The sequence below is a fragment of the Equus quagga genome, unplaced genomic scaffold (genome assembly GCF_021613505.1).
Source record: "Equus quagga isolate Etosha38 unplaced genomic scaffold, UCLA_HA_Equagga_1.0 146_RagTag, whole genome shotgun sequence".
Lineage (NCBI taxonomy): Eukaryota > Metazoa > Chordata > Mammalia > Perissodactyla > Equidae > Equus > Equus quagga.
The window spans coordinates 1,340,803-1,368,619 of record NW_025796728.1 but is presented as its reverse complement, the minus strand read 5'-3'; the positions used below and the strand labels follow the sequence as shown (position 1 = coordinate 1,368,619).

Here is a 27,817-nt window from a genome sequence, read left to right as displayed (position 1 = left end):
CAGCAAATAGCACAGTTGAGCCTAAATGCCCTATCTGTTCAAAACACATTTATGAATACTTGCGACTTCGTATCTACTAGATACTGAGGGAGGCACTCTTATTTGATCTTTACGTCTTTGTCATCATTTTAATCGTCATCTACCAAGCATTCCCTTTCAGTACTTCTCAGAGATAGATATATTAAAACTGATGCTTTGTTGTTTTTTCACCGAGAACCAACAGATCACAAAAAATCCCCACTCTTTAAATATTTGAACATAATACAAATATAATCAAAATATATGAAGTATTGTAATTTGATAAGGTCATAACTTTATTAAATATCTTCGAACTACCTGTCTTTGAAGTCTCTTCTGGTGAGGAGAGAGATAAAGACTCCTTTAACTAAAGACGCTTATCCACACAAGGAACTCAGTTGGAAGCAAGAAGGAAGAGGCATTTTAAAAGTGGTTATTAGTGATTTATGGGCTTCTCTGCTTGCGGAAATCTTCATTTTCAAAGCTTAGCTCAAATGCTACCTCCATAATGAAGGCAATTCTGATGCATCAATTATTATTCATCAGTTCTTCAGTTCAGTTTAAGTAATGCCTTGAAAGAAGCTCATTTCAGGCACCTGAAAGGAGAAAGAGGCTGCTCAGCAATAGGCAAGTGGTTCTCCCATGAAACCACCAAAGTTCATTATAGACTCATGGAATGACAAACAGAAAGATAAATAGAACTATAAGTGATTACCTTATGATACTTCCAAGTAGAATGTAAAATCTTCATTCCATTAGTGTCAGTAAAGGCCAAGAAGATCTAATAAGTAGTCAGCACCATACAGGGAACGAGAGTGACATATGAAAAAATGCCGTGTTTGAGGGAGGACTCGGTCTAATGACGAACCTTAGGAAAACAGATAAGTAGTCAAATAATTACTATATGATATGATAGGTACGTGTCACAGAAGCAGCACAGGGTCTAGAAGAGAGTGATTAGGTCTGCCCTAATCACCCCCAATAACTCTGACCTCATCTATATCCTCTTTCTCCCTCACTCCACTCCAGCTATCTTTTGGGTTCCTTGAACACACTAAGTATGCCTCTGCCTCAGGACCTTTGCATTTCCTGTTCCCTCAGTCTGATAGGACTTCACCTAGAAATCCACAGGGCTTCATTTTTCTCTTCATTCATGTCTTTACTCTTATATCACCTTATGAGAGTAGCTTTCCCTGACCACATGATACAAAATTGCGCCCTCTCCCTCTTCACCACTCTGCTCTGAGTTCTCCCATCCTGCTTACTCTTCTTTGCAATCTTTACCACCACTTGACATATTAGACATTTATGTTTATTGGCTATCTTCCTCATTAGAATGAAAGCTTCATGAGAGGAGGACTTTGTTTTTGTTTTACTCACTGCCAAATCTACATAGCCTAGAACAGTTCCTGACACTGGTGGACACTCCAGAAATAAAATTTGAATTTATTTATTGAATAAATAAAGGGAGGAGACGAAGAAGAATTTAGGAAAGATTTCACACAGCTGATTACAACTCAACAGAGTTCAGAAGGATGCAAGATGGGGCTGGCCCAGCGGCATAGTGGTTATGTTCCCTGGGCTCTGCTTCCACGGCCCAGGGTTTGCAGGTTCTGATCCTGGGTGTGGACCTGGCACCACTCCTCAGGCCACCTTGTGGCAGCATCCCAAATAAAGTAGAAGAAGATTGGCACAGATGTTAGCTCAGGGTCAATCTTCCTGACACACACAAAAAAAGGAAAGATGCAAAGGATTATCCTAAACACATAAGGGAGACTGCGAATAACAGGTACAGGAGTGTTCAAAGGTAAGGGGGATTAAAACCATATGATTTGTTTAAATAACATGAAATGCAAAAAAAAAAAAAGAAAGAACATGAGATTCTGTGGTATTGTTGGGATGAAAACACTTTGTTTTTGCTCCTCTTATAGCATATCCACCTTTTCTCTTGCAGAAGAATTAATTGTTTACCACTCTTCTGTCTTTCTAAATAAATTGAGAGCTCCTTAACGGCAGGAACTGTTTTCCTCATATCTTTATTTTCCAAGTTCTTCAAGAGCAGATATTCAGTAGTTGTCAAATAAATGAAAGAAAAATATTTTATTAGAAAGCAAGTAACCCCACTGATTAATTTTTAAAACTAAAATGCCTTTCTTTCTGTTTAAAAGGGAGTGTCCTGTTTCAAAACGTTAGTACTGAAAGGGACGTCAGAGATCATTTGATTCAGCTTTCCTATTTTATAGATGAGAAAACTGAAACATAGGGAGGTTGATTACCTGAGGTCATGCGACTAGGTAGTTATAGTTACGAACCAGTTTTGACTCATCATACGTCATCTTCTTCAAAGATGTGTTCTCAAAAGTGGCCAGAAAATTTGGCATTATCTACTAAAATAAAACTGCCCCTACTTTTATGATCTATCTTGGAGAAACACTTGTATAATTCTGCAAGAAGTCATTTATAAGGATCTTCATTGCAGTTTTTGTGTGTGTGTTAAAGTTAAAAGTTAAAAGCAATCTAAATGTACGTCAATAGGGAAACAGCCATAATCGCTTTATGAGAACCACGCTATGGATATTATGAAGCACTTAAAAATGGACATCGTTTGATATATACCAACATGGAAAGGATCTCGAAGACACTGTTGAGTTAAAAAAAAAACTGCTGAATGATATACACACTACTGTACCCTTTAACACTCGTTAACCTCAGGTTCTCCCAATCAACACAAAACTCACCTGAAGTAAATGTATAGAAAATTGCAGAATAATGCACACCAAACAAGTAACGAGAGCTACCTCTGGAAAGCGGAGTAGTGGATAACGTGGTCTCTGACCTTAACTGTAATGCTTTGTTTTGCTTTTAAAAATTAATTTTTCAAGAAAGTGGCCATGAATTGATTTCCTCCCTACTTAATGAGAAACAGGGAACTGAATGGTAACGATTCTGTATCACGGCTGATACAACATGTAAAGAATGAAATAAGGCCTTTCGGACGATTCAAAAACAGAAAAAAAGGTTAACAAGAGACAACACGGATAGAACGGAACAATGAAGTACTCCCCGGCAAAGGCAATACGGGTTATTAGCGGGAAGGTTGGGGGAGGGGAACCCTAGCCAACGCAGAACGCCGGGGAAGAAAGCCACGCTGAACAAGCAAACCAGGCTTCCATAGGGGCGGGGCCAACTACGGTGCGCATGCGCAACTAGGTTCAGGTGGCCGCCGCCGCGGAAGGAAAACCACCTAGAGACGCCGCGCCGCTTGGGTGCCTCTGCGCGTGCGCAGGCAGACCGGGCCTGGAGTCTTCTCCTTTGCCGCCACTGCCGCCGCGGCCGACTCCCCTGGATTTGAGTCTCGCGCTTTCCTCGTTCGCTTGCCGGCGGGTTTGCGCCTCTCTCGCGCCTCCGGGCAGCGAGGCTGGGGACGGGGTAGGAGAGGGCTATTGAACGCCGCCTTTAAGTGGTGCTCGGGGCGGCCATGTCGGCCGGCGAGGTCGAGCGCCTAGTGTCGGAGCTGAGCGGCGGGACCGGAGGGGATGAGGAGGAAGAGTGGCTCTATGGCGGTACGGAACTTCCTGTCCCTTCTCTCTCTCCCGGGTTCTCTCAGGCCTTCCCTGCCGGCCTGCAAACGGCTGGCGTCCCTGGCCCCTCACGCCGCGGCCTGGGGCCTCTCGTCGGGAGCCGGATCCGGCCTGACCTAGGCCGAGCGCGGCGTGCGCGTCCCCCGCCCCTCGGGCTCCTCGCGCGGCCCCCGCCCCCGACGCGCACCCACCCGCGGCGGCCGGCCGGGCCCCAGCCCCCCGCCTCCCCGCCTCCCGGGCGGGCGGCTGGGCCTCGCCTCCGCCCTTCCCTCGTGTTTCCTATATCGATTCTGAGCTGTGTTGGTTTGTCTGTTGCCCCTTGGCTGTAGGATGCCCTTCCTGTCCCTTTTTTCCCCGAAACAGTCATTCTGTAATAATAGCTAAATAAAGTTGATGCTGTAAAACTAACGTCTTGTTTCTTGATGGTCAGTTTGTGTGGAATGCACCTGCAAGGGTACCTCCTTGTCTGAAAGTCGTTCTTTAAAAATAATTAATTGAGAGAGAGAGAGAAAGAGATGGAATACATTATGGCCCATAAAGAAAACCCCGAATGTCTCCTGTATTAAGGTGAAATTTTTCTTTTTTAAGAGACTGCTCTTTAACCCACATCGTCGAAGTACCTCATGTCCCTTAGACTAAGAGTTTTCATCTTGTGTATTTCTTTTTCTCAAAATAAACGTAGTGCATTTTGTACTTCCCTTTTGAAAGGGACTTGTTTGACATCTGGTTTTAACTTCAGGTCACAGTCCCTTCTTGTCACTGATACTAGACTTGAAAATTAATGTTTGTGCCTTGCTTAAAATATATATTCATGATGTCTTTAGAATAGTATAGTAAAAGTGCGCATTTGGGCACCATGCAGCTCCTTGATGATGTGACTTTGACAAACTTTAGTTTTGATAAACTTGTAAAATAAGTTCGTTTTCTTTGGTGGCAAGATTTAGCGTTACTAATACTCTCTGAAATGTAAATGTGTAGGATATCTTTTGCAAAGATCTAGAAATCTTTAATACCTCTTAAAGTAAGCTTATTTTTATAGAAGTAAAGTCTGATTTTTTTTTTTTTCATAAAAGACATCTTGTTAAGTCATTTATAAGGTGATCTAACTTTGGATGTGCTTATAGGCCCATGGGACGTGCATGTGCACAGTGATTTGGCAAAGGACCTAGGTTAGTGCTTGTGATGATCACTTCAGATTTTCATAATACTGGTTTCTTTAAGAATGGTTTGTTTGTAATTTTATTTATTTATTTATTTATGTGTTTTTTTTTGTTAGATGAAAATGAAGTTGAAAGGCCAGAAGAAGAAAATGCCAGGTTAGTGAAATTTCTTGTTGGTGCTTATTGTGTGATACATTGGTTCCTATTAAATTGTCAGAATTATTTCTTTATAATCATTGGCTTGATTACAACATTTTGACTGAAGATTGGAAGACGTTGGATCCTTTAGAGTTTATTTCTATTTCAGGACCTAATCTTATGTTAATTCTGGTTTATTTGCTAGTAGCTTAGGGGACAAAGTTTTTGAAGCAAGGATTTGAATATTTTTCACTGTTAAGTGACTTTTTACACTTAAGTGGGCTCAGTAGTATACAGTACAGCCATTAGACTACTTAGAAAAAGTTTTAACTTAAAAGAAATTTTGTTTCAATAATAATCCTTTAACTGCTTTTACAATGAATATTTTTGATGGTGCAGTGCACTTTAGTTATAATTTCAATGTTTGTATTTAAATTCCAAGTGGAATTAAAAAATTTGTTGTAAGATTGATTCTCTGTTAGATTACTAGAAAGGTATGAATATCATTTACAGAACATATACAAGGAGCCAGAAACTTATTCTAAATTTTTTTTTCTTTAAATTGGCACCTGAGCTAACAACTGTTGCCAATCTTTTTTTGCTTTTTCTCCCCAACCCCCCCCCCCAGTACATAGTTGTGTATTTTAGTTGTAGGTCCTTCTGGTTGTGCTATGTGGGACGCCGCCTCAGCATGGATTACTGAACGGTGCCATGTCTGTGCCCAGGATCTGAACCGGCAAAATCCTGGGCTGCCAAAGCGGAGTGTGTGAACTTAACCACTCCCGCCACGGGGCTGGCCCCCTGCCAATCTTTCTTTTTTTTTAATTCTAAATTTTTGAACAACTTATGCATACAAGTATATGGATATGCTGACCAGGTGCCTTAGTGTAGTATAAGTGGGGAGGAGTAGTTAAAAAAAGAGCTTTTAAAGAATATTGTGTTTAAAAAGTGGAGGAAATACCACCTCACACCTTCTAGGATGGCTGTAATAAAAAAAAAAACTGATAGTAACAGGTGTTGGTAAGGATGTGGAGAAATTGGAACCCTCATACACTGATGATAGGAATGTAAAATGGTGCAGCTACTTTGGAAAGCAGTCTGGCAGTTCCTCAGAAGGTTAAACAGAGCACACGACCCAGGAATTCTACTTCTAGGTATATACCTTAGAGAAATAAAAATCCATCTGCCCAAAAACTTGTACATGAATGTTCATAGCAGCATTATTTGTAATAGCTAAAAAATGGAAATAACCCAAGTGTCCATCAAATAATGAATAGAGAGAGAAAATGTGGTATATCCATACAATAGAATACTATTTGACAGTATAACAAAGTACTGATGTGAGTTATAAAATGGATGAATCTTGAAAACATGCTAACTGAAGCCAATCGCAAAAGACTATAGTATGATTCTATTTTTATTAAATGTACAGAATAGGTAAATCCATAGAGACAGAAAGTAGTGGTTGCCAGGACTGAGGACAGAGGAAAATGGGGAGTGACTACTAATATATAAAGTTTCCTTTATATATTAGTGATGAAATAGGGGTGATGAAAATGTTCTGAAATTAAATAGTTGTGATGGTTTCACTATTCTGTAAACATACTAAAAACCAGTTACACACTTCAAATGAGTGGATTGTGTGGTATGTGAATTATATCTCAAAACTGTTCTTTAAAAAATTGAATGGAGGGAAGAAGTGAGAAGTGGACATAGGAATAGCTTAGAGGATACTGAAATTAGAGTATTCTTCCTCACTTAAAAATATCCCCTATATTGGAAGACATTTTTTTGTTTCACTCATTATTATATCATCTGAAAATTTTTTTTTAATTTTTATTGAGGTTATGATAGTTTACAGCCTTGTGAAATTTCACTTGTACATTATTGTTTGTCAGTCGTGTTGTAGGTGCACTACTTCACCCTTTGTGCCCACCCCCCAACCCCCCTTTCCCCTGGTAACCACTAATCTGTTCTCTTTGTCTACATGTTTAACTTGCACATCTGAGTGGAGTCATACAGAGATTGTCTTTCTCTATCTGGCTTATTTCACTTAACATAATTCCCTCAAGGTCCATCCATGGTGTTGTGAATGGGACGATTTTATCCTTTTTTATGGCTGAGTAGTATTCCATTTGTGTGTGTGTGTGTGTGTGTGTGTGTGTGTGTGTATACACCATATCTTCTTTATCTGATCATCAGTTGATGGACACTTTGTTGCTTCCACATCTTGGCTATTGTAAATAATGCTGCAATGAACATAGGGGTGCATGGGTCTCTTTGAATTGCTGATTTCAAGTTCTTTGGATAGATACCCAGTAGTGGGATGGCTGGGTCTTATGTTATTTCCATTTGTAATTTTTTCAGAAATCTCCATACTGTTTTCCATAGTGGCTGCACCAGTTTGCATTCCCACCAGCAGTGTATGGGGGTTCCTTTTTCTCCACAACCTCGCCAACATTTGTTACTTTTTGTTTTGGTTATTTTTGTCATTCTAACGGGTGTAAGGTGATATCTTATTGTAATTTTGGTTTGCATTTCTCTGATGATCAGTGATGATGAACATCTTTTCATGTGCCTATTAGCCGTCTGTATATCTTTGGAGAAATGTCTGTTCATATCTCCTGCCCATTTTTTGATTGGGTTGTTTGATTTTTTTGTTGTTGAGTTGTATGAGTTCTTTATATATTATGGAGATTAATCCTTTGTCAGATGAATGACTTGCAAATATTTTTTCCCAATTAGTGGGTGGTCTTTTTGTTTCAATCCTGTTTTCCCTTGCCTTGAAGCAGCTCTTTAGTCTGATGAAGTCCCATTTGTTTATCCTGTCTATTGTTTCCCTTGTCTGAGAAGACATGGTATCCGAAAAGATTCTTTTAATACTGATGTCAAAGAGTGTACTGCCTATATTTTCTTCTAGAAGACTTATGGTTTTAGGTCTTAACTTTAGGTCTTTAATCCATTTTGAGTTTATTTTGGTGAATGGTGAGAAAGAATGGTCGATTTTCATTCTTTTACATATGGCTTTCCGGTTTTCCCAGCACCATTTGTTGAAAAGACTTTCTTTTCTCCATTGTATGCCCTCAACTCTTTTGTCAAAGATTAGCTGTCCATAGATGTGTGGTTTTATTTCTGGGCTTTCAATTCTGTTCCATTGATCTGTGCACCTGTTTTTGTACCAGTACCATGCTGTTTTGATTGCTGTAGCTTTGTAGTATGTTTTGAAGTCAGGGATTGTGATGCCTCCAGCTTTGTTCTTTTTTCTCAGGATTGCTTTAGCAATTCGGGGTCTTTTGTTGCTCCATATGAATTTTAGGATTCTTTGTTCTGTTTCTGTAAAGAATGTCCTTGGGATTCTGATTGGGATTGTGTTGAATCTGTAGATTGCTTTAGGTAGTATGGACATTTTAACTGTTTATTCTTCCAATCCATGTACATGGAATGTCTTTCCATCTCTTTATGTCACCATCCATTTCTTTTGGGAAAGTCTTGTAGTTTTCATTGTATAGGTCTTTCACTTCCTTAGTTAAATTCACCCCAAGGTATTTTATTCTTTTTGTTGGAATTGTGAATGGTATTGTGTTCTTGAGTTCTTTTTCTGTTAATTTGTTATTAGAGTATAGAAATGCTACTGCTTTCTGAAAGTTGATTTTATACTCTGCCACTTTGCTGTAGTTGTTGATTACTTCTAAAAGTTTTCCAATGGATTCTTTAGGGTTTTCTATATATAAGATCATGTCGTCTGCAAACAGCAAGTTTCACTTCTTCCCTCCCTATTTGGATTCCTTTTATTCCTTTTTCTTGCCTAATTGCTCTGGCCAAAACCTCCAGTACTACATTGAATAAGAGTGGGGACAGAGGGCATCCTTGTCTCGTTCCTGTTTTCAGGGGGATGGCGCTCAGCTTTTGCCCATTGAGTATGATGTTGGCAGTGGGTTTGTCATATGTGGCCAGTATTATGTTGAGGTAATTTCCTTCTATCCCCATTTTGTTCAGAGTTTTTTATCATAAATGGCTGTTGGATCTTGTCAGATGTTTTCTCTGCATCTGTTGAGATGATCATATGGTTTTTATTCCTCAGTTTGTTGATGTGGTGTATCACGTTGATTGATTTGCGGATGTCGAACCATCCCTCTGTCCCTGGTATGAATCCCACTTGATCATGATGTATGATCCTTTTGATGTATTGCTGAATTCGGGTTGCCAAAATTTTGTTGAGAATTTTTGCATTTATGTCATCTGAAATTTTATCATTTAGTTTTGAAATTTATATATCCAACCTAGTTTCTAACCCTAATCTCAGTTAACCACAGAGTTGGGATGTGTAGTTTATAATTATGAAAGTAATTATTTCTTTATACTGCATTTTTCAGTTGGTCAAGAAATTAATTGATAACAGTACAGATTCACAATCAAATACACGTTGTTTACGAGCTAATCTTTATTCCATTAATTTCTGTTTGTATCAGTAGTTGGCTACAATTCTCGAAACTTATTTTCTGATTGAGCATTCTTTGATTTTAATTCCTCAATACACAGCTTGGTTAAATTTATTGAAGAGAAGCCTTCTACTTTCCTTGAGCATCACTGACAAAATATCTTTATATTCCTTATTAAAACTTTACTTGGAGAGCTAATAAGTTTATTTTGTCCTATGGTAAAGATCTATCCTTAAAATTTTATTTTTCTAGAAGTCTATAAGTTTATCATGTTTTCTAACATTTTAATGGTGATAGAGAATTAAAAATCTATTGGGGAAGAGTCCTCTGCGAAACCTGTGTTATAGTATCCAGCTTGGTACATCCTTGCATTGCCCTAACTGAGCTGAGTCTTTACTATTAGAGTTTTCCCCAGCTTCTTTGTGACTGGGTTAATTGTTAAAATCTCTTCTTTTTTTAACCATTGCATTAAACTGTCTCCAGTTTGTCATGTTTTGTCTATGCAAATTTTGGCTAAACATATGCTTTGTGACGTAAAAAGCTAGCTGAACTTGTTTCTAGCTACCTAGAAGCTTATTTAAGCAGGAGGTAAATATACTGAAGAATTATAGTTGCGTATTTATCATCTTGGGTCAAACAGTAGAACACTGAAAATGTAACAGATACATTTTTGGGTTTTGTCCTTCATTTTGCTTTATTTGGAGATTGTATTATAAAGTACCACTGTAGAGATTGAACTGACTTATACAGAAACTGCTTGATAGAAAGGGAAGTTTAGAAGAAATTAGCAAAAATCTAATAAAAAGAGCTTTGAACTATATCAACATCTGGACATTTTTCTTTGAAATGCTGCTAAATAATTGTGAGTTAGTTGCTTTATACTTCAATTTCCTTATCTATAAAATGAGGTTAAAGGTTAATTCCCACCATTGAAATTATAATTATTAAAAATATAAGGGGGCCGGCCCGGTGGCACAGCCATTAAGTTCACACATTCTGCTTCGGCAGCCTGGAGTTCTCTGGTTTGGATCCCCGCTGTGGATCTACACACCATTTGTCAAGCCATGCTGTGGCAGGCATCCCACATATAAAGTAGAAGAAGATGGGCACAGATGTTAGTTCAGGGCCAATCTTCCTTAGAGGGGGAAAAATATATAAGACACCAATTACACTGTAGTACTAAAAGTTTTATTTGATGGTTAATGGCCATATGCTTGAGTCTCATGTGAGAATAAAAATATTTTATTGTTATATATCAATTTTGTTGTAACAGGGCAAATTCAGTTATTAACTGGCCTTAAAAAAGTAGTTTTTTAATGCATCAAAATTAGGTCTGGATCTCCTTATTGGTATCAAATTGGAAGGCAGTCTTACATTAAGATAAGTTTTAAATCTTCTTTTAGTATTTCTTATACAACAAAGAACATTCCACAAGAAACAGAAAACCAGGAAGAAGCATGCATGTTAACTGAATATAGAAAGACAATGTGATCATACCACAAATCTGAGTTCCTTGGAAACTGTGTGTTACATCATCCTTGGCAGTTACGGTAGTACCTGGCACATAGTGGATGTTCCATGAAGATTTAGGATAAGTAAAATTGATTAAGTGTGATGCATGTTTTAAAAATGTAAAAGAACTCAAATTATATACTACTGTCAAATTTCAAATTTGATATTAATAAATTGTGGAGGCAATTCCATTCTACTTGCAATGTTGAGTATGTGTTTTTATGCAAGGCATTATGAATAGTGGAATAAGACAGGCAGTTTTTATCATTTTCTACCAGGCAGTGGAGACAACACTTTTAGGAAACTATCAGGCATAGCTTAAAAATACTAGTATACTCTATCTGTACTTCTGAAAAGTAATACCAGACATGTGCGCTTATTTTTGTTTGTAGTGCTAATCCTCCATCTGGAATTGAGGATGAAACTGCTGAAAACGGCGTACCTAAACCGGTAACATAAGGCTTTGAAATCCAGTTACTTCCCTGTTTCAAATCTTTCCCATTCGCTTAGGAGGAAAACCAAAAGTTAACATGACTTTCAGTCTTTCATGATCTGGCCCTGTCTTCTATCTTCTACCTTATCTGGTGCCATCAAAATCATAGCGATAAGGAGAAGAAATCGTGGGAAGAGACTTCAGATGAAATAGACCATGTGCACAGGCTTGATGTTCATTGCTTTCAAGGAAATGAATGGTGGCAGATCAACCAAATAGTGAGCCTGATTTTCAAAGCAAATATTGACTCCCACAACCCAAGTTTGATTGTCATAGATTTTTAGCACATTTTTTAAACATAAGTGACATCTGACCTCATGCTTGTTAAAAGTGGTGTTTTGGGGAGTTGAACATGTAATTGGTCCTATGAATATTTTAATATTCTAATCCTGCAAAAAGGGAATTGTTATTTTGCGAGCTTGAACTTCTGTACAGAAAAGTATTTTTGCCTAGATAATCTACTTTTTTTATTTGCTATTATGTGACTAAGCACAAAATAGCCTTTTAGAGCCAAAATAAAACCTTCATAAATGGCCCTACTTTTACTCATAGAAACGAACTATTCCCTCAACTGTTTGCATGCAGGGCATCTTCTGGGTATAAATGAAGGCCAGGAATAAGTGAGCTGCTCCTTTACTATTTGCTGGTTTTTAACCATAACGCCACGATTCTTGCAATTAATTGTTTTCCTCTTAACCGTTGTATTCTTTTTGCCAAGAACTCCTCAAATACTTATTTTTCATAATTTTGTCCTCTGGATATCTTATCTTAGTCCATTGCTTTAGATGCTTTTTGCAAGAGGAGCAGTTATAAATAATAGGAAAAATGTACCTGAGGTGTGGGGCTGGCCTGGTGGCATAGTGGTTAAGTTCACACACTCTGCTTAGGCAACCTGAGCTTCACGGGTTTGGATCCTGGGCGCAGACCTACGCACTGCTTGTCAAGCCTTGCTGTGGCAGGTGTCCCACATATAAAATAGAGGAAGATGAGCACAGATGTTAGCTCAGGGCCAATCGTCCTCAGCAAAAGGAGGAGGATTGGAGGCCAATGTTAGCTCAGGGCTAATCTTCCTCAAAATTAAAAAAAAAAATAACCTGAGACGTTATTTACAAAAAGATAATCCTGATAAAAGGTGTTATTTCACATTCTTACCCCTTTTTATCATGTAAAACATCAAAGTTGTAAATGAGTTGAAATAGGTAGCAATACTATGAGCTTGTAACTCTTTTCTCTAAAACTAGCTAAAAAAACACAAAATGGTTACTTTTTTAGTTATTTGTATGAAATATTGAAATGGATTATTGAATATATTTTATAATTGTTTATGTTGGTTTAGAAAGTGACCGAGACTGAAGATGATAGTGATAGTGACAGTGATGATGATGAGGATGATGTTCATGTCACTATAGGAGACATTAAAACAGGAGCACCACAGTATGGGTAAGTTATTTTTAACTAATGATTATGTGCCTAAATCAAAGGTACTGTGCTTATATCAAACCATTAGTAGTTTATTCTATTGTCTTTACATTTTTCTATCTTACCGTGATATGAAAGAACGCTTTTAAAATTTCACCATGAGTTTCTAAGAGAGTGGATCTTTAAAAGTTCTCATCACAAGAAAAAAAAGCTCATAACTATGTGGTGATGGGTGTTAATTCTTGTAATCATTTTTCAATTTATACATACATCAAATCATTATGTTGTACCCCTAAAATTAATACAATGTTATATGTCAGTTATATCTCATGATAAAAAGGGATGTGACCTTGGAAATATTTCTTTCCTAAAGATAATTAGGTAAAGTTACATGAAAGCAGCAGTTTTTGATTTCTAAAGTTAAAGTGTTTTTATAAATGAATTGAGTACTACAAATTCTTTACTTAGAAAACTGTAGATTGCAGTTTTCATCTGTATTGTCCTTCCATTTTATTGCTTATCCAAACCTGAGGTTAGATTTTTAATTTTTTGTCCAGTAAAAATAATATCAAAAGTATTTCCTATTGCTCCTCATAGTGTATTTTTCAAGTTGTTAATTATCCTGTAGGCTTTTTAGACCAATATGTTATCTGAAGTTTTGTAGTCCATAAAACTGATCAAGTGAATGGACTGTCATTGACTCACTGAGCACATAAAGAATCTTACAGAAAGTTTGGAAGGGAATGTATTAAGGTACAAATTGTGATTTTGTTATGGTGGTAGAATAAGAGTCAATATTTTTTCCATGTTTTTCAGATTGGATATATAATGTGGTAGTTGTGCATTGGGAACATAAACTTTTCATTAATTGCGCTATAGTTCATTAAGTTGCCTTATCTGGAATCAACCAATATTTACATAAATACTTTTGAATATTTTATTTTTTCAGTAGAGCCATTTTTTCAAAAGTTATTTATTTCAGGAAGCTTAAAGGTAATCAGTATTTGTTGTAGTCAGTTTTGCATTATAATAATGACTGCCTATGTAATTTTAAAACCCCAGCAACTTTTCAGGGAGCAGGGTTGAAAAAAGACTAAATTATTCATGTAAAGGTACATAACTCTTCATGTTCTCCTCATCCTCACTTAAGTAATTAGTATTGGGCTTATAATACAACACTAGTAGGCCTTTATGCTAATAGGCCTTTACCATCTACATTATGCAAAAGAAACACTTTAATGTAACACTGTAATAATCATTGCATGTATAATAAATGCTGTTACATAAAGTTATTTACAAATATAGAACAGTTAAGGCAAATAGTGACTTTTTTAATTATTAATACAACCAGTTTTTGGTGGGAATTGCATGCAAATATTACATGCACAGACTCCCATAGTACTTTATCTGAAGTTTATTTCTTATAGCAATTTCTAGTTTGATGAATTGTAGTTATGTTTGGATGAGTTTATCGCCTTTAGACTTAAGAGTAGAAAGCATAGTTTATGAATTTTCTTATTCCTCACATTGCCTTACATGTAGTAAGTATTCAGTAAATGTTTATTGACTAAACAGACTGCATGTTAAAAACCCAATCATCTTTGAACGGTTTTCCTCAATATTTGACTAGGAAAATTTTCAAATATTCAGAAAAGTTAAAGGAATTGATATGCGAACACCCATTTATCTGTCACCGAGATTATACAATTTACATTTTGCTATGTTTGCTTTATCACATATATATAAATACCATCTATCCATGCCTTTATTTATCAATCCGTGTATTTTTTATGTGTTTTTTAATGCATTTCAAAGTAAGTTACAGATCTTTCTAAAGGGTATAAAGCTTATTTAACCTTGATATCTCAAAATATATCCTTTGAAAACTGAAAGAAAGCCAATGAGAAAATAAAATTTGATGAATGTTTACTTTGTGCACAGCATTTTCAGAAGTAAATTTAAAGAGCAAGTTGTGTTCAGGGAACAATAGTGAATTGGTTTATTGTAAGCTGTTAGGAAGTACGAAATAGCATTTTTTTAGGTAACATACTTTTGTCAGAAAATTCATCTTATCTATAAGTAAGCTATGAAGAAAAGCAAATCTTAGAGTAGGAATAATTTGTCTTGTATAGAGAGGTGGTTTCTTAGCTGTATCTTTGAGATTTATTTATCCATCCACTCAGTAAATACTTTTTAAAGACTGTTTGTCTGGAACTGTGTTAATTGATGATGGGAATATGAAAAATAATAAAACAGTCCTTATTTACCAGAAGTAAGAGGAAAACAGACGTGAGGAAATACTTTGAGTGTAGTATAAGTGCTAGAATGGAAACATGTACAAAGCGATTTGAAAGCTTTAAGAGAGTTGCTAGAAGTTGACAGGTGTCGAAGAGAACATCCCAGAGGAGGTAAGATTGAACTTCTTTGGATAATTCTTAAGATAGAAGGAAGAGGACTGATGATTCAGGCAGAGGGCGCTACTTAGATGTAGTGGAAGCATGGCTAGGAGGAACCACATGACTGGAGGATAAGGTAGATGAGAAAGGATGATTGAAACCACTTAAGGAGGGAGTTAAGACTTTTTACAATGTCATCACAGAACCTTCGAAGATTTAGGCAGGTCAGATTATTTGAAAAGGTAACTAACAGCAGTAGTTGAGATGCACTAGATAGAAATTAGTAGATTTAAAGTAATTGTCCACATGAGATGGTAATCCAACCTAAGCCAGCAGCAGTAGAGGGATGGAGGGGAAAATAAGATATATTTGAGTGAATAATAACTAGAAATAACATGGGTAACTGGTTGGTTGCAGATGGAGAGGGAGATAAAGGACTCAATGACTTAGAGGTTTCTAGAGCAGTTTATTGAGTACGTAAGTATGTTACTATGCATGGATAATGTGGAAGGAGCAAGTTAGAATAAATTTTTTTGATGCATATATTTTGAAGTTCCATTAGACACCCAAGTATGTAAGATCTAGCACCTAGAGAAGTCTGAGACCTTGTGGGGGTCTATTGGACAGTATCAGATTTGCTTAAGTACAATTTTCCAGATAGGTAACCTTCTCTACAGGCAATGCAAAGGCTTGGTGGCTTTAAAAAGGAAATGTGATGTTTAAAAGGCAGAATGAGGAAGGGAGAGTGGCTAAGTGGGAAACAAAGAAGTTCATTTATTGAACTCATGGCTAAGCCTTTCATAAATACTGTTTTATCCTTTAGCAGTCCTGTAAGACCGTTTAGAGAAATTCCTTGATTTTTGTACAGTTGATTTTCAAACGGCTAGAACTTTTGTATATCATGTATAGATACCCCAAAAATGCCTTTGCTGTGATGTATTTAGATTGTTCAAGGGTAAGCATCATGGGACAGGAACCATATTTGTCTAGCTCCTCATTCTCTCTCGTTAGCCTAGAACTCTGTCTCATGTGTTTTTGGTGCTGAAGCAGTTATTAAATGAATTAATTAGTCAGTGAGATGATTAAACATTTCAAGTTGGTAATGATAGTGCTGCTTGACAGTAACCGTTCAATTTGTGCTGCTTCATACTTTTACAGTTATAGCAATGGCCCATTATACAATTATTTGAATATTTTATTACATTTATCCTTTTTTTAAGCAGAAAACAGAAAAATGATAGGTCTAATGTAAGTGAATAACCTAAGTCTCATAAATTTAGTACATTGGCGACAAAAGATGGAAGTCATTAGGCAGATCAAAAACAATGAATCTTTACAAGTCCAGTTGATGAAACTTGTGAGGGTAAGGAACCAAATGAAATAACATGAACGTAAGGTGAGAAATATATCACTGAAAACGTTGTCCATAACTTGAGGTCTTGCTAATATCTTTTTGCTCTGTGAGAATCAAGCCTTCTTCCTTACCCACTCCCCTGTATCTCCTTCTCCCTAATCTCTGTGATAATGTTTAAGTCTATTTTGGTTAGTATATTTGATGTTCTTACTCATATACGAGATTGCATTCTGTAGAAAAGTAAGGAACTGTCTATAAATGCATATTACAGAAAATTTGTACAAGGTCCATGGAGCCTTACATAACTTGGCCAAGGTTACATAACTAATAATAGAGAAAAATTGTATTTGAAACTGGGTCTCTCTGACTCCAGATTTTGTTTTTTTTCTCTACCACATGTGTATTACGCTACATTAAAAAAAAATATAGCTCACTTTTTTCAAATGTGTACATTCATGTAAACACAACCCACATCAAGATAGGGAACATTACTACCATTTTAGAAACTTCCGTCTTGTTTCCTCTCAGTCATTAACCACCAACCGCCACCAAACACTGTTCTGCCTTCACCCTGTATTTATTTTTGAATTTCATGTAAATGAATTCATGTTATGGACACAAGTACTCCATGGGTATTTGAAAGAGGATTTATCAACCATATCAAATGGAGGAAGTACTAAAAGGAGATCACTGGATTTGGGAACAAGGTAGAGAAATTTCATTCTTGCAGGATTTTTGTATGTTGAATAACTAGGAGACAAGGAAATGAAGACAAGACATTAATTATTCTTCCCTTCCCAGCCAAATTTCTTGTAAAGTTTGTTACAATGGGATATTGAGTTAGTGGCAGGTAGGGTTTTGAGATGGAAAACAGGTCAGACTTCTGAAAACTACTTGTTTTTATCTTTTATTGAGCAAGTGACAGATCTTTAGAATTAGTTTAAAACATTTTCTAAAATGTGTGAGCCAGTGTCAGTCTATCTACTTACTATGTGGGTATAATTTATTTGTACACATTGAATATATTGCTGTTGTTAAGTTTCTCAGGATAATTTTTATTATTTTGCGTTTAGGAGTTATGGTACAGCACCTGTAAATCTTAACATCAAGACAGGAGGAAGAGTTTATGGAACTACAGGTAAAATTTGTATTAGCTGTTACAGCTCAACCAAAAAGAGCAATTTTTGACCATATATCAGGGAGATGGGCGAACTTTTTCTGGGCTACATCATAAGTATTTTAGGCTGTGTAGACCACATAGGGTTCCTGTCACTTGATTTGTTTGGGGTTTTTTTTTTTACTTGTTTTGTAACCTTTTAAAAGGTAAAAACCTGTCTTAGCTGACAGGCTGGACAAAAACAGTGATTTAAAATATGAAAGTTAGCAACTTTTTATTGGTGCAGAAATCCCTTATTCTCAGTAACATTAGTATCCCTAATCTCTCTATCCAGTTTGTCTTACAGCTACACCATAAAGTTTGACCTCACCTTTTATTTATGGTAAACATTAATGATTTGTTTGGAACCATTGCCATATTTAGTGCTAGCAATAGTAAAAAGGTGTCAATGTTTTCTGTTTGTCTATGGTATCTCTCAGCTTTTTGTTGCTGTAGCTCCTTCACCATTTTGCAATTTTATAAAATAGGAACAAAAGTCAAAGGGGTAGACCTTGATGCACCCGGAAGCATTAATGGAGTTCCACTCTTGGAGGTGGATTTGGATTCTTTTGAAGATAAACCATGGCGTAAACCTGGTAAGATTATCGTGGATTATATCAATTTCGAAAGATTTTTAATATAAACAGTCATTAGAAAAGTATTTTTCAGCATCAATTTAGAATATTATTTTTTTAATGTTATTTTTGTTGTCTTAAACACATGATGAGTAATAATGACCTGTATTATTAAATCTTACTGGTGGCCTAGCATTATATAAAAGTAGATTTGCATATTGTTTTATTATGATGTCATTTCTAAAGGAAATAATTTGGTCAAAGATTTTTATAGTCCCGTTTTATGATGGTAATTGGGAGAGCTGGTAAGATTAGAAGGACTGATAAGACTAACAGAACTCTAAATTTATATTTTTATAGTTTGTTATATTTTATATGCTGCATGAAAATAGAATTGAAATACTTGTACACTAAAAATGTGTTTTGTCTTTAGGTGCTGATCTTTCTGATTATTTTAATTATGGGTTTAATGAAGATACCTGGAAAGCTTACTGTGAAAAACAAAAGAGGATACGGATGGGACTTGAAGTTATACCAGTTACCTCTACTACAAATAAAATTACGGTAATTAGTAAACATTCCAAAATATCCCAGCCTGTTCTACTGTCCCAATTTTACTCCCCAAATAAATCACTTTTTCCCTATAAAGGTGGTTAAATGCTATATGATAGTTTAAAAATTCCATTCTTTTTACTATGTTTGTTTTTTCCCTTCCTTCCCTTTCAGAGTTTCATATTAATGATTATCTGATGTTCTTAGTTTCAAGTCACAGACTAGCTCCAGCTAGTTTGTCTTTATATGGCCTATCAATTAAAAATTATGTGGTATCTTAATGGGGAATATGTTATTTAACTTAGGCCGAAGACTGTACTATGGAAGTTACACCAGGTGCAGAGATCCAAGATGGCAGATTCAATCTTTTTAAGGTGAATTTTAGTAAATTATCCTTGGTTGCTCTCATTTTTTGTTCTTGAGTCTGCTCCCATACCACTACTCAAGGGATGAAATTAAAGTGGAAATAGCTATCTTTTTTCCAAACCTTCAGCTTCCTGGTGACTTACAAATTTGCTGATTGTTGTATCTTCACTTTTGCAAGCATGTGGATTTATACTCTATTTTACTAACAAATGCTGAGTAAAACTGTTCTTGCTTTGTGTCGTGATTTTATTTTGAGTCATAGTATGTGTTTGTTTCTAGGGTATAAAAGTTCGTACCAACAGACTAAACTCTATTGTGGATCATGCTGTAATCTTTATCAGAATTGGAGACTTATTTTTCCTAGTTTTCTTTTAAATGATAAGGAAGATGGCATACTGCTTATTATCTGTGTGACACAACACATTGGTGTAATGTCTCTTGTGGTTTAAGGTATCTGAAGAATCTTAGGCAGTCTTTGAGGGTCTCTAAGAAAGACTCAGCAGAACAGGATAAAGCCAATGGTTTTTTAAATGAATACTTAAAAGGAGTAGGTTTAGTGAGGGACTTGCAGATTGACACTACCACTTGGGTATCAAGTCTTTCTTCTGGCTTCTCCATTCCATATGATCACACACCTGGTCCAAAGAACAGTATTATATTTTTACATAGCAACCTACAAACTTGTCTCAAAACCTGATTTGTACTCTTCTTCGTTTCCCTTAATTCTTGTGTTGAGTGACACTGGGATGAAGACTGGGAGTGGCTTTTGGATTGGGTTGTATACTCAGGGAACTTTTGTGGGCAGGAGCTTTTCTGTGCCCCTTTTGGGACTGCAGCCCTGTCCACCAAAATACTGCCTTATGCAATGCATGTGCTATATCCGCAGATGTAGCCGCTCTGCTGGACACAGTTCTGTATAGAGAACTTAATTTTAATTTACATCCTTCTTTGGGTAAGTATTTGGTTCTTGTTCTGCTGTAAATATTTTGAGTGTGTGATGATGTCTATCCTATTTTAAATCGTCCTCAGGTTCTTTTTGGTGATATCTGTGTAGTTAGGCATTGAATATATTGTATACATGATTATAATGAATAGATAGAAAAGTTTTCTTGATGATGAAATAGTTAGTTTGCAGGGTTGCTTTTTATTTTATTCTAACGGGAATGAGAACTCCTTTTGTAAACTACCACCTCCTGTATACTTCATCTGTTTGCAGTAGACTTCTAAAACTAAAGAATAAAAAAACTGCTAGGGGCTGGTCTCTTATTAAAGGTAGCCATCATGAATGAGTTTTTTATCGAAAAATTGTTTTGAGCTTTCTTGTGGTTATATGAGAAGTCATTGTTCTCTTCTGCTTATTTGATTCTGAATGAATACGGACTTGAATTTGACAAATGTAGTTCAATGGTTTTTCTTGCCTTGATAACATGCTTAAATATTACTCATCCAGTTAGGAATACTGATTTGGGAACAGGGTATTTTAATAATGTGTGTGGCTCACATGTTTTCTTTATGGATATTGTGGTCTGAGGATATATTTTATTGGTAATGTTCAAAATCTGCAACCAGGGGTGTGTAGGAGCATTTGACCGTTTCAGGCTCAGTTTGATTTATATTGAATTTTGGAAAAGTTTCTGTTACTATCTATTCTGCAACTCTGGCAAATACAAAACAATTCTAAAGATGTAATAGGTATCCAAAATAAGCAGAGGTAAATTTCTTAGATATTAAGTGCCGAAATGTATATTTTAGACAAAATGCTATAGAAAGGGTAAAAATGAGAGAGTTGATTAGAAATTACTTTGGGATTAGAAAGTACATTGGGTGCTATATATAGGTCCTTTCTATTTCTGTTTTTAATTTTGATTTCATTTTATTTTAATTTTTGGTGGGGGGAAGAGATGATTAGCCCTAAGCTAACATCCGCCACCAATCCTCCTCTTATTTTTTTGCTGAGGACGATTGGCCCTGAGCTAACATCCATGCCCATCTTCCTCTACTTTGTATGTGAGACGCCTGCCACAGCATGGCTTGATAAGCCGTGCAGAGGTCCACATCTGGGATCCGAATTAGTGAACCCTGGGCTGTCGAAGCCGAGTGTGTGAACTTAACCACCGTGCCACTGGGCTGGCCCTGGTCCTTCCTATTTCTGTGTCTTTAAACAAAAAAGCCTAAAATGGGATGCAGTAGTAGAGAAGCGTATGCTATTTTAATCAAAGCCTTGAGAGTGTGGAGAAGAGAAGAAAAAGTGTTACAGATTTAGGAAATGGCTTGGGCAAAGAAACTCATGTTTTAACTGAGTAAAAGTGGATGAGCATATTATTTAAAAAATTAGCCTTATTGGATCAGAGTTCTTTTTGGAAAGGAGTAGGAGATGGCTATGGAGTGTGTGGTTCAATTCTAGAAAGCGTAGAAACACGGAAGATGAGTTGGAGGAGTTGTTGCCTATTTGTGAGCAGGAAAGTGACTTAGAAGTAACAGTGTTCTGGCAGCAGTGTATGGTGTGGTTGGAAAAAGAAAGTCCAAGCTCTTACCCATTTATCTACCACTTGAACTAGAATTATTAGGATTGGTGACAAACAGATAGAATGAAAAAACTTCCCCAATTTTTTGATATAGCTGAGCACCTCCAGTGTGCCCAGCACTGTGCTAGATGCTGTAGTAAGATAGAATCTCTTTATTCAAGAGTGACGTGTATGTATGAACTAACCACAACATAAGGTTATGTTGGTGGTACTGACAAAGTGCAGTAGGGAGTTCAGAGGAGATAGTTGGTTACCCTACATTGTGGGGTCTAGAAGGATTCAAATGGAAGGTGATAATTGAAATATGAGCTCGTATTCATTAGTAGGAGAGAGGGGAGTAAAGGACATTGTAGGCAGAGAGAGCAGTCTGAGCAAAACCAGATAGCATGAAAGGAGAGCTGGGGTGGATAAGAGATGTTAGAGGAGAGAAGCCTGAAAATGGTAGAAATGGGGCCTCGATGAGAAAGACCTTAATTGTAAACTAGCCTGCAGATATTTGTGTAGGCAATAGGAAGCCATTTGAAAGTTCTTGAACAGGAGAATAGCATTAACAAATCTGGTTTTTAGAGAAAAAAACTGGCACTAGAGTAAGCTATATATTGTAAGGAGGAGAAAAGGGACTCAGAGGCCAGATGGGAGTTATTGCTCTGCTGTAGAAATGAGATGAATGAGGACCCAAACTTGTACTAGTGAATGAAAAAAGGAACAGATTTAAGAATCATAATTCAAGTTCTTTTCATATCTATGGCAAAGATTTTTTTCATCCTTAGTCAAGTGAGAGACAAGCAACTTGTCCGCCTCTTTAAAATTACTTCTTACTTTTCATGAAGTAAATTTTCAAACATACTAACAAGTAAATAGAATAGTACAAATGAACCCCTGTGTGTTTATTATAGTACCTCAATGATTATTAACATTTTGACATTCTTAATCTTTTATATACTTCAATATGAATAAAGTTTTTTTGTTTCATTTTTTGGGTTTTTTTGTTTTAACAAAATGAAAAGAGATGAGTGAAGTTCGACAGGTAGAAAAATAAAGTCACTCAATTGAGTGCAAAAAACAATGTGTAATTGTATAATTTGAGGTGAGTGGCAAGAGAGGAGTGACTATAGTAGGAATGCGTAAGATGCATGTGTAAGAAAAATTTGACCATAACTTTCTCTTAAAATATTTTTGTTTATACATGCACACACATGTGTGCACACATGCATAGATGATTTTATTTTCCTCTCTGAAAGTATGTATGAGCTTTTGTCACCAGCGTTCTGAAATTGCATGATTATGTGTCTTTGTCTGTCATGATCCATTGTACCAGGTATTCATTTGTACCCTCTTAATCTGGAAGCACGGATCCTTCACTTGTGTGACCTTTTTTCCTATTTTTTTTTTTTTTTACTACTTCTCTGCTGCTTCTGTCTTCTGGACCTCCTATTCAAATATTGGATTTCTTATTTGGTCCTTTAATTTTCTTATCTTCTCTCTCTTGTTTTTCATCTCTTTGTCTTCCATTATCTGAGTGATTTCTTCACCCTTACAACCTTTCTATTCATTTTTTCATTTCTGTTATATTTTTAATATCCAAGAAGATTTTTCTTCTGTGTTTACCTGTAGTATTCTATTCGTGTTCATGCATGCAGTAATAGAATATTTTTTCTCCTGTATCTCTCAAAAGATATTCATATTAATGGTAGCTTGTTTGTTTCTTTTCCTGCATAGTCTATTTTCTTTAAGTTGATTTTTAAGTTTGTTGTTTTTGCCTTCTGACTTGGGCTTTTCTCAAATGTTTGTCAATCCTTGGCCATTCACTCATGAGAGAGGGGGCCACCAAAGAGTGATTGAAAGGTCTGTGCATGTGAATGGAATTTGCTGACTAGGTCTTACTGTAGGACTAAGCTTTTTTCACAGTCCCTGATGTTAGTATGTTTAGGTTGTTTTGCTTTTTGTTTTTTCTTTTTGTGGTAATCTGATTTTTCAGAGAAGACATTCTGGTATCCTGCCTAGATGGTTTATACTTGGCTGATTCAAATGTTCTGGGAGAAAGTTGTCAGTTAGAACCTTTGGGGTCCTGCTCTGAAAATCACTAAGTTTTTGCTTTGGCGTTGCTGACTTAGGATTCAGGTCTCTTTGGTCTGGTCAGTCAGTTAGTATTTTTTCACGTGCTTTCAAAGTCTTAAATTTTGCTACTTTCCCAGTCTTTTTTTTCTTGTGGGTTGAAAGAAAATTGTGATAATTTATGTGGTTTTCTACTTTTTCTTTTTCACCATAACATTTGGTAAATGATTTCCTAGGTTATTAAAGTTTTTTGATAAATAACTCTTTAGGGGCCATCCTCGTGGCCGAGTGGTTAAGTTCGCCCGCTCCGCTGCAGGTGGCCCAGTGTTTCGTCGGTTCCAATCCTGGGCACAGACATGGCACCGCTCATCGAGCCACCCTGAGGTGGTGTCCCACATGCCACAACTAGAAGGACCCACAACTAAGAATATACAACTGTACCAGGGGGCTTTGGGCAGAAAAAAGGAAAAAAATAAAAAAAAAATCTTAAAAAAAAATAACACTTTAAATAGTTCCATTATCTATTATTCGAGTGTACTACAATTTACTTAACAAATTTCTTTTTAGATATTGTTTTGTTTGTAATACTAATCTTTCATAAATAATGCTGTAAGGGGCAGCTGAAAGAAATTGTGCAAAATTAAGTTTTGGTACAATGGTAGCATAATTTGGGTAAATATTTAGCTTCTCAAGTTACAGACTTCAGTCAGCTTTCATTTGGTTATGTAAGATCTGACATGAATTTGTTTTTAAAAATCAGTCATGGTGTCTTATAGTTATTTCTTAAAATATTATGTGAAAATATAGTCTGATTATGCCCTGGTTAAATAAATTTTGAGTCTCTATAATCCTGAGTGCAACATCTAAAGACAAGTGGATAATGATAATGCAGAGTGATTAGGAGGGTTGCAGAAAATGGTGAAATGCATTTTGTGAATTCTGTGATATAATGAGTATATTATGAAGAAATTAAAGAGAAAAGAAAACTAAGTTAGGAAACACAATCACTTTTTATATGTTTGTCTTCCTGTGATGTACTTCCTGACAGTACTTTATATATACTGTCTTCCTGATACCTTTTCGTACTTTCCCCCTGTTGTAAATACTCTCATCTATGCTCTATTCCCTCTTTCTTTTTTCCCCCCCTTCCACTTCTCTTCTCCAACTCTCCGTTCCTCTTTTCTTTTCTTTTCTTTCTTTCTTTCTTTTTTTTTTTTTTGGTGAGGAAGATTGGCCCTGAGCTAATATCTTTTGCCAGTCTTCCTCTATTTTGTATGTGCAATGCCACAGCATGGCTTGATGAGTGGTGTGTAGGTCCACGTCCAGGGTATGAACCTGTGAACCCCAGGCTGCTGTAGTGGGGTGCGCAGATTTAACCACTGTGCCACCAGGCTGGCCCCTTCCCTCTTCCAGTTTTTAATTGAGCATTGACTATGCTGGGAAATATTTCAGGTTTGGGTGGGAGGGGAGGTCAGCATTATAGACAGAGACTCTGTGTTCTTAGAGTTTATCTGACTTAATGGGAAAGATAAGTATTAATTAGATAATCATGTCAAAAATTACGTAGTTATTAACTCCATGTCCTATGAAAGACTTTGAAGATGTGACATTTAAGCTGAGTGCCAAAGTCAATCAAATAACAGATATATATTGAGCACTTATTGCGTGCCAAGCACTGTTTGTGGGTACTTGGGATACAGTTTGAACTACATAATCCATGTTTTCAAAGATCCTATGTTATAGTGGCAGAGAGACAATAAACATACAGCAAAATAAGATAACTTCAGATAATGATACTAGTGAGAAATTCTATGAAGAAAATACAAAATGATAATGTGATAGATTGTTTGGGAGTGGTCAGGGAGGGCCACTCCAAGGAGATATCTGAACAATACTTGAATGATTAGGAGGAAGTAGCCATGAGAAGATCTCGGGAGAGAATATTCCAAGAAGAAGGAACATCTAGTGCAAAAGACCTCATGAAGGAGGAACTTATATGTTAAAAAGAACAAGAAAGAAGGCCATCGTGACTGGGCTTAGTAAAGATGAGTTGGGGAGGAGTAGAGGAAAACAAAGGCGGAGAGGTAGGCAGGGCTCATACCATGTAAATCCTTGTAGGCCATGATAAGAAGTTTAGTTTTTTTTTCTTTTTGCATTGAGAAGCTATTAGAGAATTTTGAACAGGGGAGAGACATGAGTTGATTTGCACTTTTAATAAGATTGCTTTGGTTGTGTACAGAGAATAGATTTTTCAGAGCTAAGACCAAAGCAGAGAGACAAGTTAATTTAGCAGTTGAGATGTGGTAGTGGGTTTGACCTGGGTTTTAGGAGTGAACATAATAGTAAGTAATTGAATTTAGTATATATTGTAAAGGTAAAGTTGACAATTGGATGCTCATATGTATTGCATACTTCTAGGATTTTTTTTTCTTGAACAACTGGGTAGATGATGGTGCCATTTACTTATATGGGAAAGACTTGGAGAGGATCAGATCGGGGGATAGTGGGAAATCAGTAGCTTTGTTTTGGCCATGGTAAGTTTAAGATGCTTATTAGACATATAAGAAGTTGGATATATGGGGCGGCCCTGTGGCTGAGTGGTTAAGCTCACCCGCTCCACTGCGGCCGCCCAGAGTTTTGCCGGTTCGAATCCTGGGTGTGCACATGGCATCGCTCATCAAGCCATGCTGAGATGGTGTCCCACATGCCACAGCTAGAAGGACCCACAACTAAGAATATACAACTATGTGCCAGGGGGTTTTGAGGAGAAGGAAAAAAATAAAATCTTGAATAATCCCTCATTAAAGAAAAAAAATGTTGGATACAAGTTACTGGGGCTCAGGGGAACAGTCGAGAATGTAGTGTCAACTTGGAGTATTCCTGACATCCCCAGGATGAGTAATACATTTATTTTTCTCTGTTCTCATAGCATCTTTTATCCCATAGATTTTTTCATAGCTTTTATTGTTTTGCTCTGTTAGTTGTGTGACTGTCTTTTCCCACAGTCTGGAATTTTGTTGTATTTCTCTCTGTAATCTCAGCTTCTGGTACATCATAGATATTTAATAAATGTTTGATGAATGAATCATTTTTATTTCCCCTCTCATTAGATTCTGTTAGTTTTACCTGTGAAGTGTCTATCAAATACGTTTCTTTCTGTCCTCATTGTCTTAGTGCTCATCCTCATCATTCCTCATTAGGATCAGTGCTTTTTAAATGGATTTTTTTTAAGCACTGGAACTCATTTTCAAGTAAAATGCCAATGTTAAACCGTAATTACATGAACGCACCAATTAGAGATTGGGTTCAGCAGTGTAAATAAGAGAGCTGACTATAGTGGTTCAAATATATAAATAAGGGTTTCTTTTTCTCACATAATGATTATTTGAGAGGTAGGTGGTTTCTGGAATTGACTAAGTGGTTTGAATATATCAGAGTCAAGGTGTCTGAGATTTTCTTGGCCTTTGTCTCAAGAGGAAGGAGAGTATTGCTAAATTTAGACTGACCAGGGCAGTAGAATTTAAATAGAGCATACAGTATGGTGTGATATATTATTCAAGGGTAGGGTAACTTGAACTTAGTTTGTTTAAATTTTGTAAATTAAGATGATTTTATGGTAAGAAGGTGAGTATAAAAGCAAAAGAGCATAAAGAAGATATTTCACCAGTCTGAAGTTGTATAACTGGATCACACTCAAAGGATCTGATAGGAGCAGAAAGGATGGGCAAATGTGGGAGAAATTATGTAGTAAGGAGATAACTGGTTTAAAAGTGAATATAAAAAAGAGAGAAGAGGTATTAAGGAGACAGATGACTGACTTCAAGTTTCTAGGTGTACTGAACTGGCAGGAGGGTGGTACTGTTGATGATGATGGGAAAATGGGAGAAATGGTATGGAAGTGCAGGAGCGGATTATTGACATTGCATTAATAGCAAATCATAGTCTGAATAGAAAATGGTCGGAATGGCTAAAATGGCCACTGGTGGTTTTCTTAGATAAGGGTGGTAAACATAAAAGGGGAAAATCTTCAAGGCCTTCCTTGAACTCTGAAACACGGAGTCATTCCCAAGTAGCTTGG

General features: G+C 36.5%; 1 protein-coding gene and 1 long non-coding RNA gene across 17 annotated transcripts in view; one reads left to right on the top strand and one right to left on the bottom strand.

Annotated features, from left to right (window-relative positions):
• Positions 1-331: 331 nt before the first annotated feature.
• Positions 332-3,395, bottom strand: LOC124232938 (uncharacterized). The gene is made up of 3 exons (XR_006886946.1): positions 3,263-3,395; positions 734-886; positions 332-614 (listed from the first exon to the last, which is right to left on the bottom strand). It is a non-coding gene; the product is annotated as an uncharacterized LOC124232938 (long non-coding RNA).
• LOC124232934 (pre-mRNA 3'-end-processing factor FIP1) overlaps positions 3,300-27,817 on the top strand; it is a 71,860-nt gene continuing 47,342 nt past the window's right edge. For 3 of the 16 annotated variants that reach the window (XM_046649877.1, XM_046649875.1, XM_046649869.1), the window contains exons 1-8: positions 3,301-3,581; positions 4,876-4,915; positions 11,241-11,298; positions 12,678-12,781; positions 17,584-17,648; positions 18,155-18,262; positions 18,675-18,805; positions 19,099-19,167. In XM_046649877.1, the coding sequence (XP_046505833.1) occupies positions 3,497-3,581; positions 4,876-4,915; positions 11,241-11,298; positions 12,678-12,781; positions 17,584-17,648; positions 18,155-18,262; positions 18,675-18,805; positions 19,099-19,167 (660 nt within the window). In that variant the 5' untranslated portion in view covers positions 3,301-3,496. Of the gene's footprint in view, positions 3,582-4,723; positions 4,769-4,875; positions 4,916-11,240; positions 11,299-12,677; positions 12,782-17,583; positions 17,649-18,154; positions 18,263-18,674; positions 18,806-19,098; positions 19,168-27,817 lie in introns of all 16 variants that reach the window. The other 13 variants (XM_046649865.1, XM_046649864.1, XM_046649873.1 and 10 more) reach the window with 9 other exon arrangements.